The 14,523-nt window shown below is 35.4% G+C and overlaps 2 protein-coding genes across 2 annotated transcripts; both read left to right on the forward strand.

Moving 5' to 3' along the window:
• The first annotated feature begins 838 nt into the window (after positions 1-838).
• Positions 839-1,606, forward strand: LOC133832259 (uncharacterized). Its single transcript, XM_062262629.1, has one exon. It carries the CDS (start codon positions 839-841, stop codon positions 1,604-1,606), a length of 768 nt encoding a protein of 255 aa, XP_062118613.1.
• Positions 1,607-10,085: 8,479 nt separating this feature from the next.
• On the forward strand, positions 10,086-10,433 carry LOC133832260 (uncharacterized). Its single transcript, XM_062262630.1, has one exon. The coding sequence runs from the start codon at positions 10,086-10,088 to the stop codon at positions 10,431-10,433; it is 348 nt and encodes a 115-aa protein (XP_062118614.1).
• The last annotated feature ends 4,090 nt before the right edge of the window (positions 10,434-14,523 follow it).

Consider the following 14,523-nt stretch of genomic DNA (forward strand, 5'->3'; position numbering starts at 1 on the left):
GGCAAACCGCTTATGGTTGATAAGTTTACTAGGGAGCGTTCAAGAATTCAATTTGCTAGGGTTCTTGTGGAAATGGAGATAACTGATAATCCTCCTAGAAATATTCAGTTTCTCAATGAGTATGGCCAAATTATGGAACAGGGAGTGGAATACGAATGGTTGCCTACTAAGTGTAAGGTGTGCTCTGGGTTTGGACATTCTATGGTGGACTGTCGTAAGGAGCAAAAAACTCAGTGGGTGAACAAAGAAGTTGTGGCTAAAACAGGGGCAAAAGAAAGGAAGAATAAGGATTCTGAGGAGCTTATTGAAGAGACACCTGAGGATTTGCCTAGTGCTACTGCTGCAGAGGATGTTTCGGTTCAGAATCCTAAGGAATTACAGCTTCCAGTTTCGGCTAAGTCTGATCAATTGAAGGAAATAAATAAGAGTGAGCAATGGCAAATGCCAAGACGTGTGGCTACACAAGCTAGGCAGGGACCAACTACTGGTATTAGTATTTCTCCTCCTGGTCAAGTACAAAAATAGTTAAATAATTTTGTGGTGCTTCAAGAGCAGAAGAAGGGTGGCAAAGAAGGTAGCATTGGCCTTAGTTCTTCCAATGGATAATTGTAATATTCTGAGTTGGAACTTGAGAGGGCTGAATAGTTCTAATAAACATGTTTCAGTCTTAGATTTATGTAGTAGGAATAAAATTGGAGTTGGAGGTTTTTTAGAAACTAAAATGAGGGGGAATAAAATTGTGGAGTTCATGGAGCATAAACTTCCTAACTGAGAGTTTTACTCTAGTACGAACATTGAGGGTAGACTTTTGATAGTGTGGAGGAAAATCTTTGTGAGAATGACTATTCTGGAAGAATCGCATCAGTATGTTCACTGTTTGGTCAAAATGGCTGGTCAGAGGCAAACTTTTTATGTTACTTTTGTCTATGGTTACAACGTGATGGAGGGGAGGAGGAGTTTATGGCAAGGGCTACACATAATTTCTCTTTCTATTAGAGCTTGGATTGTGTTAGGGGACTTCAATGCTCCTTTCTCTGGTTTAGACAGATCAGGAGGGAAACCAGTTTCTGGTTTAGAGTTGGCAGATCCTCTTCGATGGCTAGCTGATACTCAAGTTAAGTCTCTTATAAGTATTGGTTCCTATTTTACTTGGACAAACAACCAAGAAGGGTCAGCTAGGATTTACTCTAAAATTGACCATGTTTTCATGAATGAGGAGTGGCTTGATCTCTTTCCTTATTCAATGGTTGTGTTTAGATGGGAAGTAGTTTCGGATCATTGCTCGTGTGTTGTCACTAATTTTCCTATGGAGAAGGTGGGAATCAAGCTGTTTAGATTTTATAATTTTTGGACTGCCCACCCGGATTTCAAAGATGTAGTTATGAGTAGTTGGAGGGCCCCTGTTAAGGCAACTGGGTTGAGAGCGATTTACTTAAAGACAATGAGGCTGAAGCATAGACTAAAGAAATTAAATAGAGATGACATTGGTGACATAGGTCTGAACTACCACTCGGCTAAGGAGGCTTATCAGGAAGCTCAATCTCATCCTCAAGATTACAGCTTGCAAGAGGCAGTTAAAGTGACTGCTGGAAAGTTCACTATTTAGGAGCATATGTACTATAGCTTCCTTGCTCAACGCAGTAAACTTACTTGGATTAGAAAGGGAGATATGAACACTTCTTTTTTCCATGCTTGTTTGAAAGAACGCAGAGCTGATAACAATAGTGCTTCCTATATTACTGAGCAAGGAAATTTGATTGACGATTTCCAGGAGGTAGTGGCTCACTTTGTAGACCATTTTAAAAGCTACTTAGGTAGTCCGAGCTCGGCTACAAGCAGGATCGATTTGCATTGTATTGAGATGGGTCCCAAGCTCTCCATAGATTAGCAATTGCTTCTCTTAAGACCCTTTTCTCGTAAGGAAATCAGGGCTGCATTGTTTGGAATTCCCATCACTAAGTCTCCAGGACCAGATGGATTCGGATCTTGTTTTTTCAAAGCATTATGGCAGGATATTGGGGAAGAAGTCTGTTCAGCGATTGGTCAGGGTTTTTCCATTGGACAGTTTCCTTCTGAGGTTCATGAAACTACTATATCCTTGGTCCCTAAAGTCTCTAATCCAGCTCGGGCTATCGACTACAGACCTATTGCTTGTTGTTCTACTTTATACAAGTGTATGACCAAACTGTTTTGTTCTCGCATGGCATTAGTCCTCCCTGTCCTCATTCAGCCGAACCAGGGTGCTTTTGTTAGGGGTCATTCAATTGCTCATAACATCATGATATTTCAGGACCTAATCAAGAACTATGGGAGGGCTTCAACTTCTCCTAGATGTGCCATTAAAATAGATCTAAGTAAAGCGTATGACACGGTTGATTGGCAGTTTCTTGAAGATCTTTTGAGGGCCCTTTGTTTCCCTATGAAATTTATAGGTTGGATAATGGTCTGTGTGAGAAATACTTCTTACTCTTTACTTATGAATGGTAGAGCTCAAGGTAGTTTTAGGGTAAGAAGGGGCTGCGACAAGGTGATCCAATGTCTCCCCTTCTATTTGTGCTTATTATGGAGTATTTGACTAGGAGTCTTCAACATGCTGCTCTGATTTCTAATTTCAGATATCACCCCATGTGTAAGAGCCTTAAGCTTCGTAATTTGTGCTTTGTTGATGACTTGATTCTTTTCTGTAAAGGAACTCGTTCGGCTGTGAGCATTTTTAAAGAGGTCCTAGTAAAGTTTAGTGTTGCTACTGGTCTCTCTATCAATGCTAGCAAGTCCCATATTTACTTTGGAGGAGTCAATGCAACAGAGAGAAGGATTATTGCCCAAGATATTCAGTTGCCTGAAGGATCCTTTCCTCTTAGGTATCTTGGGGTTCCTATGAGGCCTACTAAGTGGAGACATGAGGATTGTGAGATTATTCTTCACAAAATCAAATTGAAACTGATGTCTTGGACCAGTAGGCACCTGTCCTTTGCTGGCCGAATGCTTCTCATTCACTCAGTTCTTTTTGGTCTAAGGAATTACTGGATGAGTGTCTTTATCTTATGTCAAAGCATTATTAAGGAGGTAGAGAAGATTTGCCGAGGATTTCTGTGGGGAGCTTCTTGGAATAGAAGTAAGCTTCATATGGCTTCGTGGCAACAGGTGTGTCTCCCTAAAGCATATGGAGGTCTCGGGTTTAGGGATGTGACTAACTGGAATAGAGCTATATTAGCTAAATACATCTGTGTTGTTTCAGAAAAGCAGGATTTGCTTTGGGTCAAATGGATTAAGGATATCTATCTGAAGGGTGTTAATTTGTGGAGTTATATTCTGAAACCAGATAGTAGCTAGTATTGGAGGAAATTGTTCCATTTAAGGAACAAATTCAGTAAGACAGAGATACTTGATGCTGGGGTTTCAGGGAGGTTTAAGCCTTCGAAACTATATAACAGTACCTTAAACCACCAGCTGGTGGGTTATAATCATGCGGTTTGGTGTAAGCTGACTCTCCCTAAGCACTATTTTCTTCTTTGGCAGGTGGTTAATGCTCACCTTCTTACTAGAGACAATTTGACCAGAATTAACTTCCAGTTGAACAACCTCTTATGTCCAGTTTGTGAAGATCACAATGAAAGTCACACTCATCTCTTTTTTGAGTGCTGCCTTTCCAAGATGACTCTTAACCTCATCTTTTCATGGATTGGGTTTAAAGCCTGGCCTAGTAATTTCAATGACTGGGTTGTTTGGCTTAATCACGGTCGGATTGGTACTACTGATTCTATACTGCACTTGGTTATAACAGCTGATATCTACAGCATTTGACGGAACAGGAATAGATGTGTTTTTGATGGCTATTCTTTGACAGCTAATAGTATAGCAAAGGAAGTTATAAATAGAGTTAAGTATAGATTATACATTGTTAATAATAGAAAGATCTCTATTCAACACCAGCTTTTCATTAGGAAATTCCAATGCAACTAAGGTGTTTTTAGGTGCTATTTGTAAGCTAGTTGTACAGGTGGTGATTTGGGTGATTTGGCCGATCGATTGTACTGGACAGTTTGTTCAATGAAGTTTCTTTCTTCTTGATCAAAAAAAAATTATGAATCATTAGTAGAGGATTAACGTTGTATGTAATGATTATATCAATGGACACTTTATTGTTTAATAAAGTACTATGTAAATATATGTCTATAATTATCAAGAGTTCAATCTCATATTTATACTGGAGTAATCATGAGATTAATAAATATGATTATTTAATCAAAGAGCTTTGATTAATAATCTAATATTTATTGGAGTTTGATATTATAGGTCCATAGGTCCCCAGGGTGGCTCTATCAAAACCATATCAAGGTAAGAGTTGATACAAGTGTAAAACTGTAATTTGAAAATTTGAGAAGAATTTTATTCTTTGGGTCAAATATACAATTATATGATGATTGAGGTTAAATAATTCATTTGGAATTAGTTATTAAATTTTCAAAAATATGTTTATTAATTTAAATGTATAATTTTTTAAATTCATATATATAAATAAATAAATTATTTTATTTAAGTGGGAGAAAATAAAATTTGTAATTCAAAAATAGTTTTTGATTTATTGAATTTTAAAAGATGATGATAATGATGATCATCAATTTAAATTTTGAATTTGAAATTTAAATTTTGATATATGGTTGTCATATTTTCCTTAAAAAGATAAATACCTTATTTTGTGGAAGATTGATTTTAGTTAAATAAACAAATAAAAGAAAAATGCAATATTCCTGAAAAAGGAATATAGCAGTTCACACATGACACTTTCCAAGGATTGTGCCATGAGTGTACCACTACACCGATATTGTATCAGTGTTGTTTTTTTTTTACTTATTTAATAATTTGGAAATATATATTTTCAAATTTGGTAAGTTATATATTTACCTAAATCAATTCCTATCATCATTACGATATTATTATTATATTACTATTATTATTATTAGGAATAATAAGATTATTGAATAATCTCTATATATATGATATAGAATAATAATAAGAAAATATACATACAAGAGAGATACAATTTAGAATAGTTTTCAGAAGTTTTTTGTCAGACACAAATTTATCTTCTTCTTCTTTATTCTAACATTTCTCAAACCATAATCCAAGTTCTCATGTGTTGAGAAATACTTGTGATTCATATAAAATCTCATGATCTCTATGTGCCGACACACATCTTTAGGTGTAGAGAACACTGCGGAGGATCGTGGTTCGAGTACTCAAAGTGTTGGATAGGAAGATCGATATATATACGAAAAGACTTAATGACACTTGATAGCCTTCCAGAGGTAAATACTCATGATCTTGAATATTTATGTATATGTTTATATGATATATATAAATATATTGTATATTTATATATATGTTGTATGATTAATAATATTGTATGTTAATGTTTCTGTCTGGATGTTTTCTTGATCATATAAACTGTCTATATGAGAGATGGAAAATTTTAATGTTGTATACAATGGGCCCACCATGCCTATTCCCTTACGTACTCTGATTGTTTTTCCAAAAATTCAAGCACTCCGAAAGGGTCTCTGCGGTGCCTGATTCCCTACACGGTTCCCATTAGGAGCTGGCTGGGGTGCCGCTGGAGAGGGATGTCTTATCTGGGAGGGCGGATGCCTTATTGTTGAGGGCGGTGGCCTTCCGTTATTGGGTCTGGAAGGTCCAAAATTGGCTCACACAAGCTCCGGGTCGTTCCTGACAAGTTTGGGATTATCATTCCAAGCTACCGGAGGAGCTCGGTTATTCCCAGTTCCAGCTGGTTCATTCCCCGTAAGATTATTCTTAGCAGTTTTTTGAGTGTTTCCCCCAGGTTGACCGTTGCCGGTATTTGTCCTGGGCCTCGGCTGAGCCTGCTGGTCCCTTCGCTCGCCCATTCTGGTAGCTATACTCCCTCGGGGTCGTCCTCTATTCCTTCGAAGCGAGGACTGTACTTCAGCGACTTGCTTAGCCAAGTCATCGTTTCGCTGTGTAGTCTCGGCTAGCTACTCACATAATCTGTGATTTTCCAACTCCACGAATGGTATGTACCTATCAGAATTATTATACAAATCCTCATTGGGCCTAGGGGTCTGAACAGGTTGCCCCCTAGAGGTCGATGGTGCACTCCCCTCATTGGGGCTCTAATCTACCATGGGTTACTTCCCAGGCCTCCGTGGGTGGTTCTCAACTTGAGGAATACGCTCATCGGGGATTTGGGGTAATGGACACCCACTAGTTTCGGGGATGTTCAAGGCGACCATTGACGATGTGCAGGAGGTTTTGATTAAACAATACAACAATTTTCTTATTGCTCCCAACAAAAGCCCCAAATTGTTGATGCCATTTTTTGATAACTTAATTATGAAGAGCACTAAACAAGAATATAGAAAAAATAGAATAATTCAGACGTTTTTTACGTGGTTCAGTAGTTAAAATTTGTCTTGTCCATGATTCAATGTTATTATCAATACTCTCTCAAAGCTTTGAATGAAAGCAATGTGGCAGAGCTTTTTTAGTACAATTTGTGCGTGAATACAAATGAATTACTCTAGGTTATTTATAGACCTGGTTGAAGGAATATCTTCCCCCAATTCAGGGAAGTTACAATCAATCATTCAAATTTGCAATAAATAGATTAAATGCGGTAATTACGTTATATCCCATGATAATAGAGATTTGATACACAGTGATAATGAATCCCTACATAATAGGGATTTCCTAACAAGTATTCTGTGTGGAAAGTGTGTCATTGAGCTCGATCTTTCCCTTGATGTGCATTCGATACTGGCCAAGCTCCAAACTCATCATTCTAGTCGTAGCCTTCTCCACATCCACTAACTTGGTCGAATTCATTCCTCGGAGAAGGTTGGTGTCATTGAGCCTGCAACTCATGCTCGAACGTTGCGACTCATGCTTGAACGCTGCGATTTGAATGCTAATAACAGGTCAAGAACCATTTGAGAATTTGTATAAGTGTACTGCTAACACGTGTAGATCCTGAGCTTAATCTTCTCGAGCCTACATTTTGAGGTTGTCTAGTTATTCTCGAAATTTGGGTGTAACAGTATGTTAAGTGGGTTTGTGGATCGGACCTTGAAAAATATTTTAGAACTTGCATAGTTTATTGATTGAGTTGGAATTGGAATGATGCATGCTTAGGAAGATAATTTAGGCAATTCTTTGGAACAATTGAGCCTTTCAAGCCAACTTTAATGTATTCAATCTCTAGTTACCCAATTTTGAGCCTAACATTATTCTTTTGTTGTGTGACATTTATCTTTTTGAAATAGTGTTATTTATCTTTCTCTTTGATATACCATGAGCATATGAAAAGTGAATGGGGGAATGATTCGAAATTGGGTTAATGTGGGAAATTGTTTCAACAATAGAAAAAAAAAATATACTAAGAGAGAAAAAGAAAGAAAAAAGTTTGGGGGTGTGTAGTATCATTAGAAAATGAAAAAAAAATCAGAAGTATGAATTTTCTCAAATGGGACATTTGGGGACTATTCTTGGGTTTTCAAGTTGATAAGGATTGGTTTGTTTAAGTGGTGTGCTTATGGTATATTTGAGCCTAAATGACTTTTTATTTACCTACTTAAGCCTATGTCGTTCGTTATAAGTTGAAAAGGTCCTTTTGATTATTGAGCATGTGTTATTATATTAGAAGAGATTGGTTAATTATGCAAGCATATGAAATAAATATTTTTGATGGAATGGTTCGAAAAGATTTGATATGTATATGGTATTTTGATTGTATGTTATTTATTGATTAAGGATAATTGGTGTCGTAAATATTGAAGTTGATTACTGAATTTATTTTGCTTAAATTCTGGATAAAACACAATTGAAAATTCTGAGCTTGTATTGCATGGTGTTTCTGAGGTTGAGGCTTGTTAGGTTATAATTTGATTCATGTGTGTTAGTTTACTTTTTTTAGAAAAATGTCAATAGGTTTCACTCAAGGACGAGTAAAAGTTAAGTTTGGGGGAGTTTGATGAGTAGTTTTTATAGTGTTTTAGAGAGTTGTTTTAGGGAATTTTTGAGCTTATTTAGTTATGTTTGTGCAGTATGACGCTTTTGTTGCTTGTGTTTGTTAATGTTTCAGGATCTATGGAAATATGGATAAATGGACCAAGTTCTGGTGGTTTCTGGGTGATTCTAAGTTAGGAGACATATGCCGAAGATGATTGATTGTTGATACTGTGTTTGGGATCGAAAAGAATAATTTTGGTTAAAAAAGGAAATTTGAGCCGCGACGCTGTGTTAGACAGAGACGGCCAAATCCTTGGAAGTCAATGGTTGCGACGCTCCTGATTGGGGTATTAGAGTCACGGTGCAATACCTTAAGGATCGCGACGCATGTCAAGGCAAAGGCGAGACGTATTTTCAATTTTGTACATGGGTCGTGACGCTTTAATATAGAGCCATAGCGCTTCAGTCGGTCATAGTGTAAATTAGGGCCTCTTAGCAGGGGCAAAAGTGGAATTTCACATTTAAAACACAGACAACTATATAAGCATCATTATGAAGAATTTTTAATGGAGAACCCTAAAGAGAGATTGAAGAAAACACTATGTGGAGGCAAATGATTGAAAATCTACTAGTTTTTATCATTCTTCTTCATCTTCATCTTTTACTTTCTATTGTAGTGATGTTTATATTTAGTTTAATGGATTTGATTATGTTTATCATGAACTAATTTCTTATTTATAGTGTTAATGGACTCTTCTTGAAACCTTATGATTATCTAATGCAGTTTTTATGAATTTCCTATCAATATTGTGAATTAGTTGTCTTGTGTTTAATGCTTGTGAATGTTTGATTACCATTTGCATGATCTATATGATTTTAACCTGAGGTGTGAGAAGTGAAGGATAAATATGCTATAGTAAAATAATCATAAAGTTATATTGGACGAGAGTACCTGTAAGATTTGTGTAGCTTAGGGATTACGTGTTTAATGCTTGCAATATGTTAATTTTCCACAGAGTTGTAGGAGATTTGTTTATTTTACAGAGTTATAAGTCTTAGTAAGAATATAATTTCCAGTTGTAATCTGCTATCACGATAAAGATCAGAATTCTTAAATTCACATTAGAGAGGCATAGGTGAATAGTTGATGAAGTTTATAACTCTATATGTTTATTCATTGAATTAATATATTTATTATTGAGTTCTCTATTGTTCTAATTAATTGTTTTTTTCTTTTAGTTTAGTAAATTATATATTCATTATTCATCAAATCAATTAGAAATAAAGATTGATTCTTGGCAATTAGTAATTGTCCTCGTGGGAAGGATACTTTACTTTCTACTTTATTACTTGTTTGCGATTGCGTAGACTTGCGTACATAATTTTTACAACAATGTTTCACTTGCTCAATAATTTGAATGAAAATATGGAAGCCGTGGAGAAGAGCTACAAATGAATTTTATTGCAGTAGCAAAGGCATACACAAAAAAAGAATGTGAATGTTTCATGAAAGGTATTGATAGAATTGACAGATGCATTAGATGCTACTTAGAGAAGATCGAGTTTGAAACATTGGCAAGATCATACTCGCCAACAAAAAGGTACACAATGATGATATCCAACATCGCAAAATCACTCAATGCTACACTAAAAGTTGCAAGAGGTCTCCTTATCAGTATCTTAGTTGAATGCCTTAGAAGCTTGGTTCAAAAATGGGTTTGGACCAACTCAAATAATGCAAACAGAACATTCACAAAAGTCTCTACATCAATAGAAAATGAGTTGAGGAATGACATTGTTTCAAAAATGAAGTATGAGGTATGCCACCGAAGTTTTTCTTACTATTTTTTAATCTACCAGTGGATGGTATCCAGTTACCTTTGATAACAGTATCACAAAAAATATTAAGTTACACAGAAGTGTAACTAGTTACCTTCAATATTAATTTTAGTTGAAATGTGTAGTGTTTGATTCTATTTCCTAACAAAAATATTTTAGGTCTTGCCTTTCAACTCAATAGAATACCAAGTTCGTGGGTCAATTTAACTATAAATATACAGAATAGAACATGTACTTGCAATAGGTTTCAAGAAGATTAAATGCCTTGTGGACATGCAATAGCTGTAATTGCAATGAGAAACTTGAGAGTCTATGAATACTGTGCAAAGTTCTACAAAATAGAAACACTAAAAGCATTGTTCGAAGCAAATGTTCATCCTTTGCCTCATAAAGATGAATGGAATCTCCCACAGCACCTGGACATAGTGGTGTTACCTCCAAAAGTAGCAATCCCTGTAGGAAGACCAAGAAAGAAAACAATAAGATCAAGAAGGGAACAAAAAGTAATAATCAACTATGAGAAATGTTGGCAACCAGGACATAACATGAAGACTTGCAGGAATCCTCCAATTGAGAAGCCAAACAAGCAGAAAAAGCAAAAGACCTAGCTTCATACTATACAACAAAACAAAACTATCATAGCTTTATTGATTAAAGAGTGAATTTCATATTCATCAAGTATTATTGAGTATTTCAATAAGTATTTTTTACATTTAAATACATTGATCAATTACATAAAGTTAGAAATTTGTTTTAGACTAAATTTCTAAGTTTTTTTTTACTTTGTATTTACCTATGATACCATCACCCAAACATTCTTTCAAAAACACTAAATACTAAATTCTAAGTAACTAATTATCCTTGAAACATTGATAAAAAATTCACTAACCTTTCTACTATCTTCCGCACTACATTCCAAGCTACCCATAACTCATAATTGTTTACCAAAAAAATATCACCAGAAAAAAGAAAATGGAACAAACAAGAAAGTAACAACTTACCCCATTATATCAGCAAAAAAACTATATGGGTAACCAACATTGTAGAGTCCCAGAATTTACTTAGCTAGTTAGATAGTAGTATTAGTTATAGTATGTTCATTACTGTGGATTTTGGTTCAAGCCGGGACTTAGTTGGAAACTCCTAGCAATAGTTATGGATTTTATAAGTTTAACCTATAGTTTAAGAATATTAATTATAACATAAAGTTTGATTAATATTGCTGTTTATTAATATGATGGTTATTATAACCTAAGGTTTAGATAGAGCCAATAGGATTATGACACTTGTCATATGCTTGATTAAGGAGTCATTATTTTAATAAGGGAAATATAAGACGTAGTCTTCACCAGAATCTGTTAGGAGCATGATATCTATTTAGATATTTAGACTCACAATTTTATTTATTTGTGATTTAGATATTTTATTTATTTGTGATTTAGATAATTAAATAGATTTTTCGAAACTTTAGGGTACTGTAACTTCATGACTTATTTTTGACCCAGTTATGTTATGAATTTCGAAAAATAGTATTTCTAAAACGTTGTAGATAATTTAATTAGCTTTCTAACGGTATAAAGATATTCTAAATCGGAGTCTACAGCTCCAGATATATTGATTTTACTGTAGGTTAGTTTAGAGTTACGGGATTTAGAAAGTTAGAAGATTTTTATTCCTTAGGATTGTATTTTAAATTTAAATTTAAATTTGGATTATAATTAGAAGATTTTTATTCCTTAGGATTCTATTTTAAATTTAAATTTAAATTTGGATTATAATTAGAAGATTTTTATTCCTAAAACTCTATAAATAGGACCTAGCACCAAGCATTTTTCATTCATTCATCTAGCTAAGTTCAGAGGCTGCAAGTTGCTAGGTTATTGTGAGAGTGTAAACACTTGGGTTGGGGATTATAAGCTTAATCATTTTTAAGCTTACCAAACACTTGGGAAGTAAGGTTTATAACACATTTCGGTTCAAGGTTTAGATTGGTCATAAATCATTTAAGGTATTCCAAACCTCTAGTTCATTTGGTATTATTTTCTTCAAGTTCTTATAGTTTTCTACTCAGCCCCTAACTTTATTCTTTATTCTTGGATAGGAAATCTAAGTTCTTGAACATAAGGTTTTTGGTAAGTATATTCTTAATGGTATAGTTCTTCCATTCTTTTCATCTCATTCTCTTTAGTATGCTCACCCTTCCATTTATGGTTTTTAGGAGTGTTCCAAAGTCCCAAAACTGTTCTCATATCCCAGTATTTTTGGTAAGGAAAATAGGATAGTTTTATATGCTTATATGTTATGTTGATATGTTATGATAAGTTATGCTATAGTATGTTATGTTATGCTTTCCTATGTTTCATGGTTATGATTTACCCTACCTCAGATATTAGACAGGGGACGTAGATGGGTTATTATAAACCTAACATGTGATCTAACCTACCTCAGATATTAGAAAGGGGACGTAGATGGTTTGTCACATGTTTTTAATGGCCATTGATAGTATAGTCTTATATGATGTACATTTTTATATGTTATATGCTTATAGTTATGTGTATGTGTATGTTTCATGCTTGTAGTAGATTTTCCTTGCTGAGCATTAGGCTCATTCCTTTATGTTTATATGTGTAGGAAAATAGTTATGGCGGCGGAAAGATTCTTGGCAGCTTGAGGATGTGTATTGAGGTAGGATGGAATCGGTGGATTGCGCGTTTGATTCGAGGATGAAGTTTTTAAGTCTTTTAGTTATGATTTCTATGTATATTTTTTCCGCACTTAATTTTGTAACCAATTTATTTAAGTTATGTTTTGTTTTCAAAACAATGGGATCCCATATCCTAAATGAATTTTTATGTATTTAACCTTTACTTTACAGTTTTCAAATAAAGTTATGGTTATTTCATATGTACGTTTTCTTAAGATTAGTATAGTAGTCATTAATGGTCCAAAGTCTAGAATAGTTGGGTCGTTACAGTTGGTATCAGAGAAACGGTCCATTCGCATGAAGTTCTCCTCGATACACACACTCAAAGCTCGAAATCTAACCGCCAATGTAAGTGTTTATGTTTTAGTTGTTTTGATTATGTGTTTAGTTAATGTTTTAGTCCTTATGTTTTCAGTTAATAATATTTGTAAATTATTTTGTTTTTTTTCGTTATTTATTTTATTTATTATCTTTGAATTTATGATTGTACATAGTGAAATTTTTTTTTCCAAATAAATATCATTGTTATTTTTGAATGACATGTATGAGTTTGATTTTTTTTTTACAATCATAATAAATAATAAATTTAATAAATAATGACCAAGTTCGGTGAGGGTGGATACAAATCAATGGACCGGGTTCTATATTGAGAGTGTAGAGGGCCATAGTAGTGGGAACGATTTTACTGATCCCAGCCCTCCCTTAATATGGTTAACTTTGGAACAACGATGAGTTTCGAGCCTGAGAATTAAGTCATATAGGATGATTAGAAACAGACTTAGTAAATTATAAAGATGGCTTATTTTTCTAAGTTTAGAAACACACCCTAATTATAAAGAAGGCTCACATATTTTTTTTTCATAAGAAGTCATAATTAATAGGTCCGAGTTATGTTTGCTTAGATTAAGTTTTTCCTTAGAGACTATTAGGATAAGTTCTAACATGTTCTCGACTGTTAGAACTTTGTTGAAGATGTCGCTCAGAAGATTTGCTCGCACCAACGGAAACGCCTCCAACACTGCTCCAATGAACAATGAAGCCCCTCCAGTTCGCAGAAGGGGATTGCGTGCTACTGCCAGCCGCAACGCGCCGCCGCCACCAGCTGACAACACTGCGGAGATCGCCAAACTGCAACAACAAGTGGAGGAATTACTGCAGCAACAGCGACAGCAGACTCAGACTCAGCCTCCACCTCAGCCGCAACCATTACCTCAGTAGATGGCTTAAGTACCCCATCAAGTAGGTCCTTATGGGGGATGGCCAATGGGGAACTATGCCCATACCCTGCTCAGCACATGGAGCCAATCTATGAGTGGTTTCGTAAGCAACACGCTCCAAACTTTGAAGGGACAGCAGAACCCTTTAAGGCAGAAGAATAGCTCAGAAATGTAGATCTGATCCTAGCACATATGAATCTCGGCAACGCAGACCGCATATCCTGCATTTCTTCTCTGCTTAAGAAGGATGCTAGAATATGGTGGGACTTAGTTCAGCAGACTAACGATGTCACCACCATGACATGGACAAGATTTGTGGAGCTGTTCCATAAGAAGTATTACAACTCGGCAGTCATCGCTACAAGGGTCGAGGAATTCGCTAGTTTGAAGCAGGGCAACTTAACGGTAGTAGAATATGCTCGGCAGTTCAACAGAATAGCCAAGTTTGCACCAGAGTTGGTTCCAACTGACTTTATGAGGGTGACCAAGTTCGTTAGAGGACTTAGACCAAAGAGTGAATTAGGGGTTAAGCTAGCAAACCTGGGAAATATTACCTATGTCAATGTTCTAGAAACGACAATAGAAGTAGAAAGGCTTTAGGCGAATGTTAGTAAGGAGAAGGCTAGTAGGCCTGAGCCTAAACAGCAGGGTCAACCTCAAAATGGTCAGAAAACAACAGCTGTCAGCATAGCAATAGTAATAGTAATGGTCAGAAGAGAAGGCAACCAGATGATAAGCAGCCCAATGGTGATAAAAGAGCACAGACAAACAATGGAG

The sequence above is a fragment of the Humulus lupulus genome, chromosome 4 (genome assembly GCF_963169125.1).
Source record: "Humulus lupulus chromosome 4, drHumLupu1.1, whole genome shotgun sequence".
NCBI lineage: Eukaryota > Viridiplantae > Streptophyta > Magnoliopsida > Rosales > Cannabaceae > Humulus > Humulus lupulus.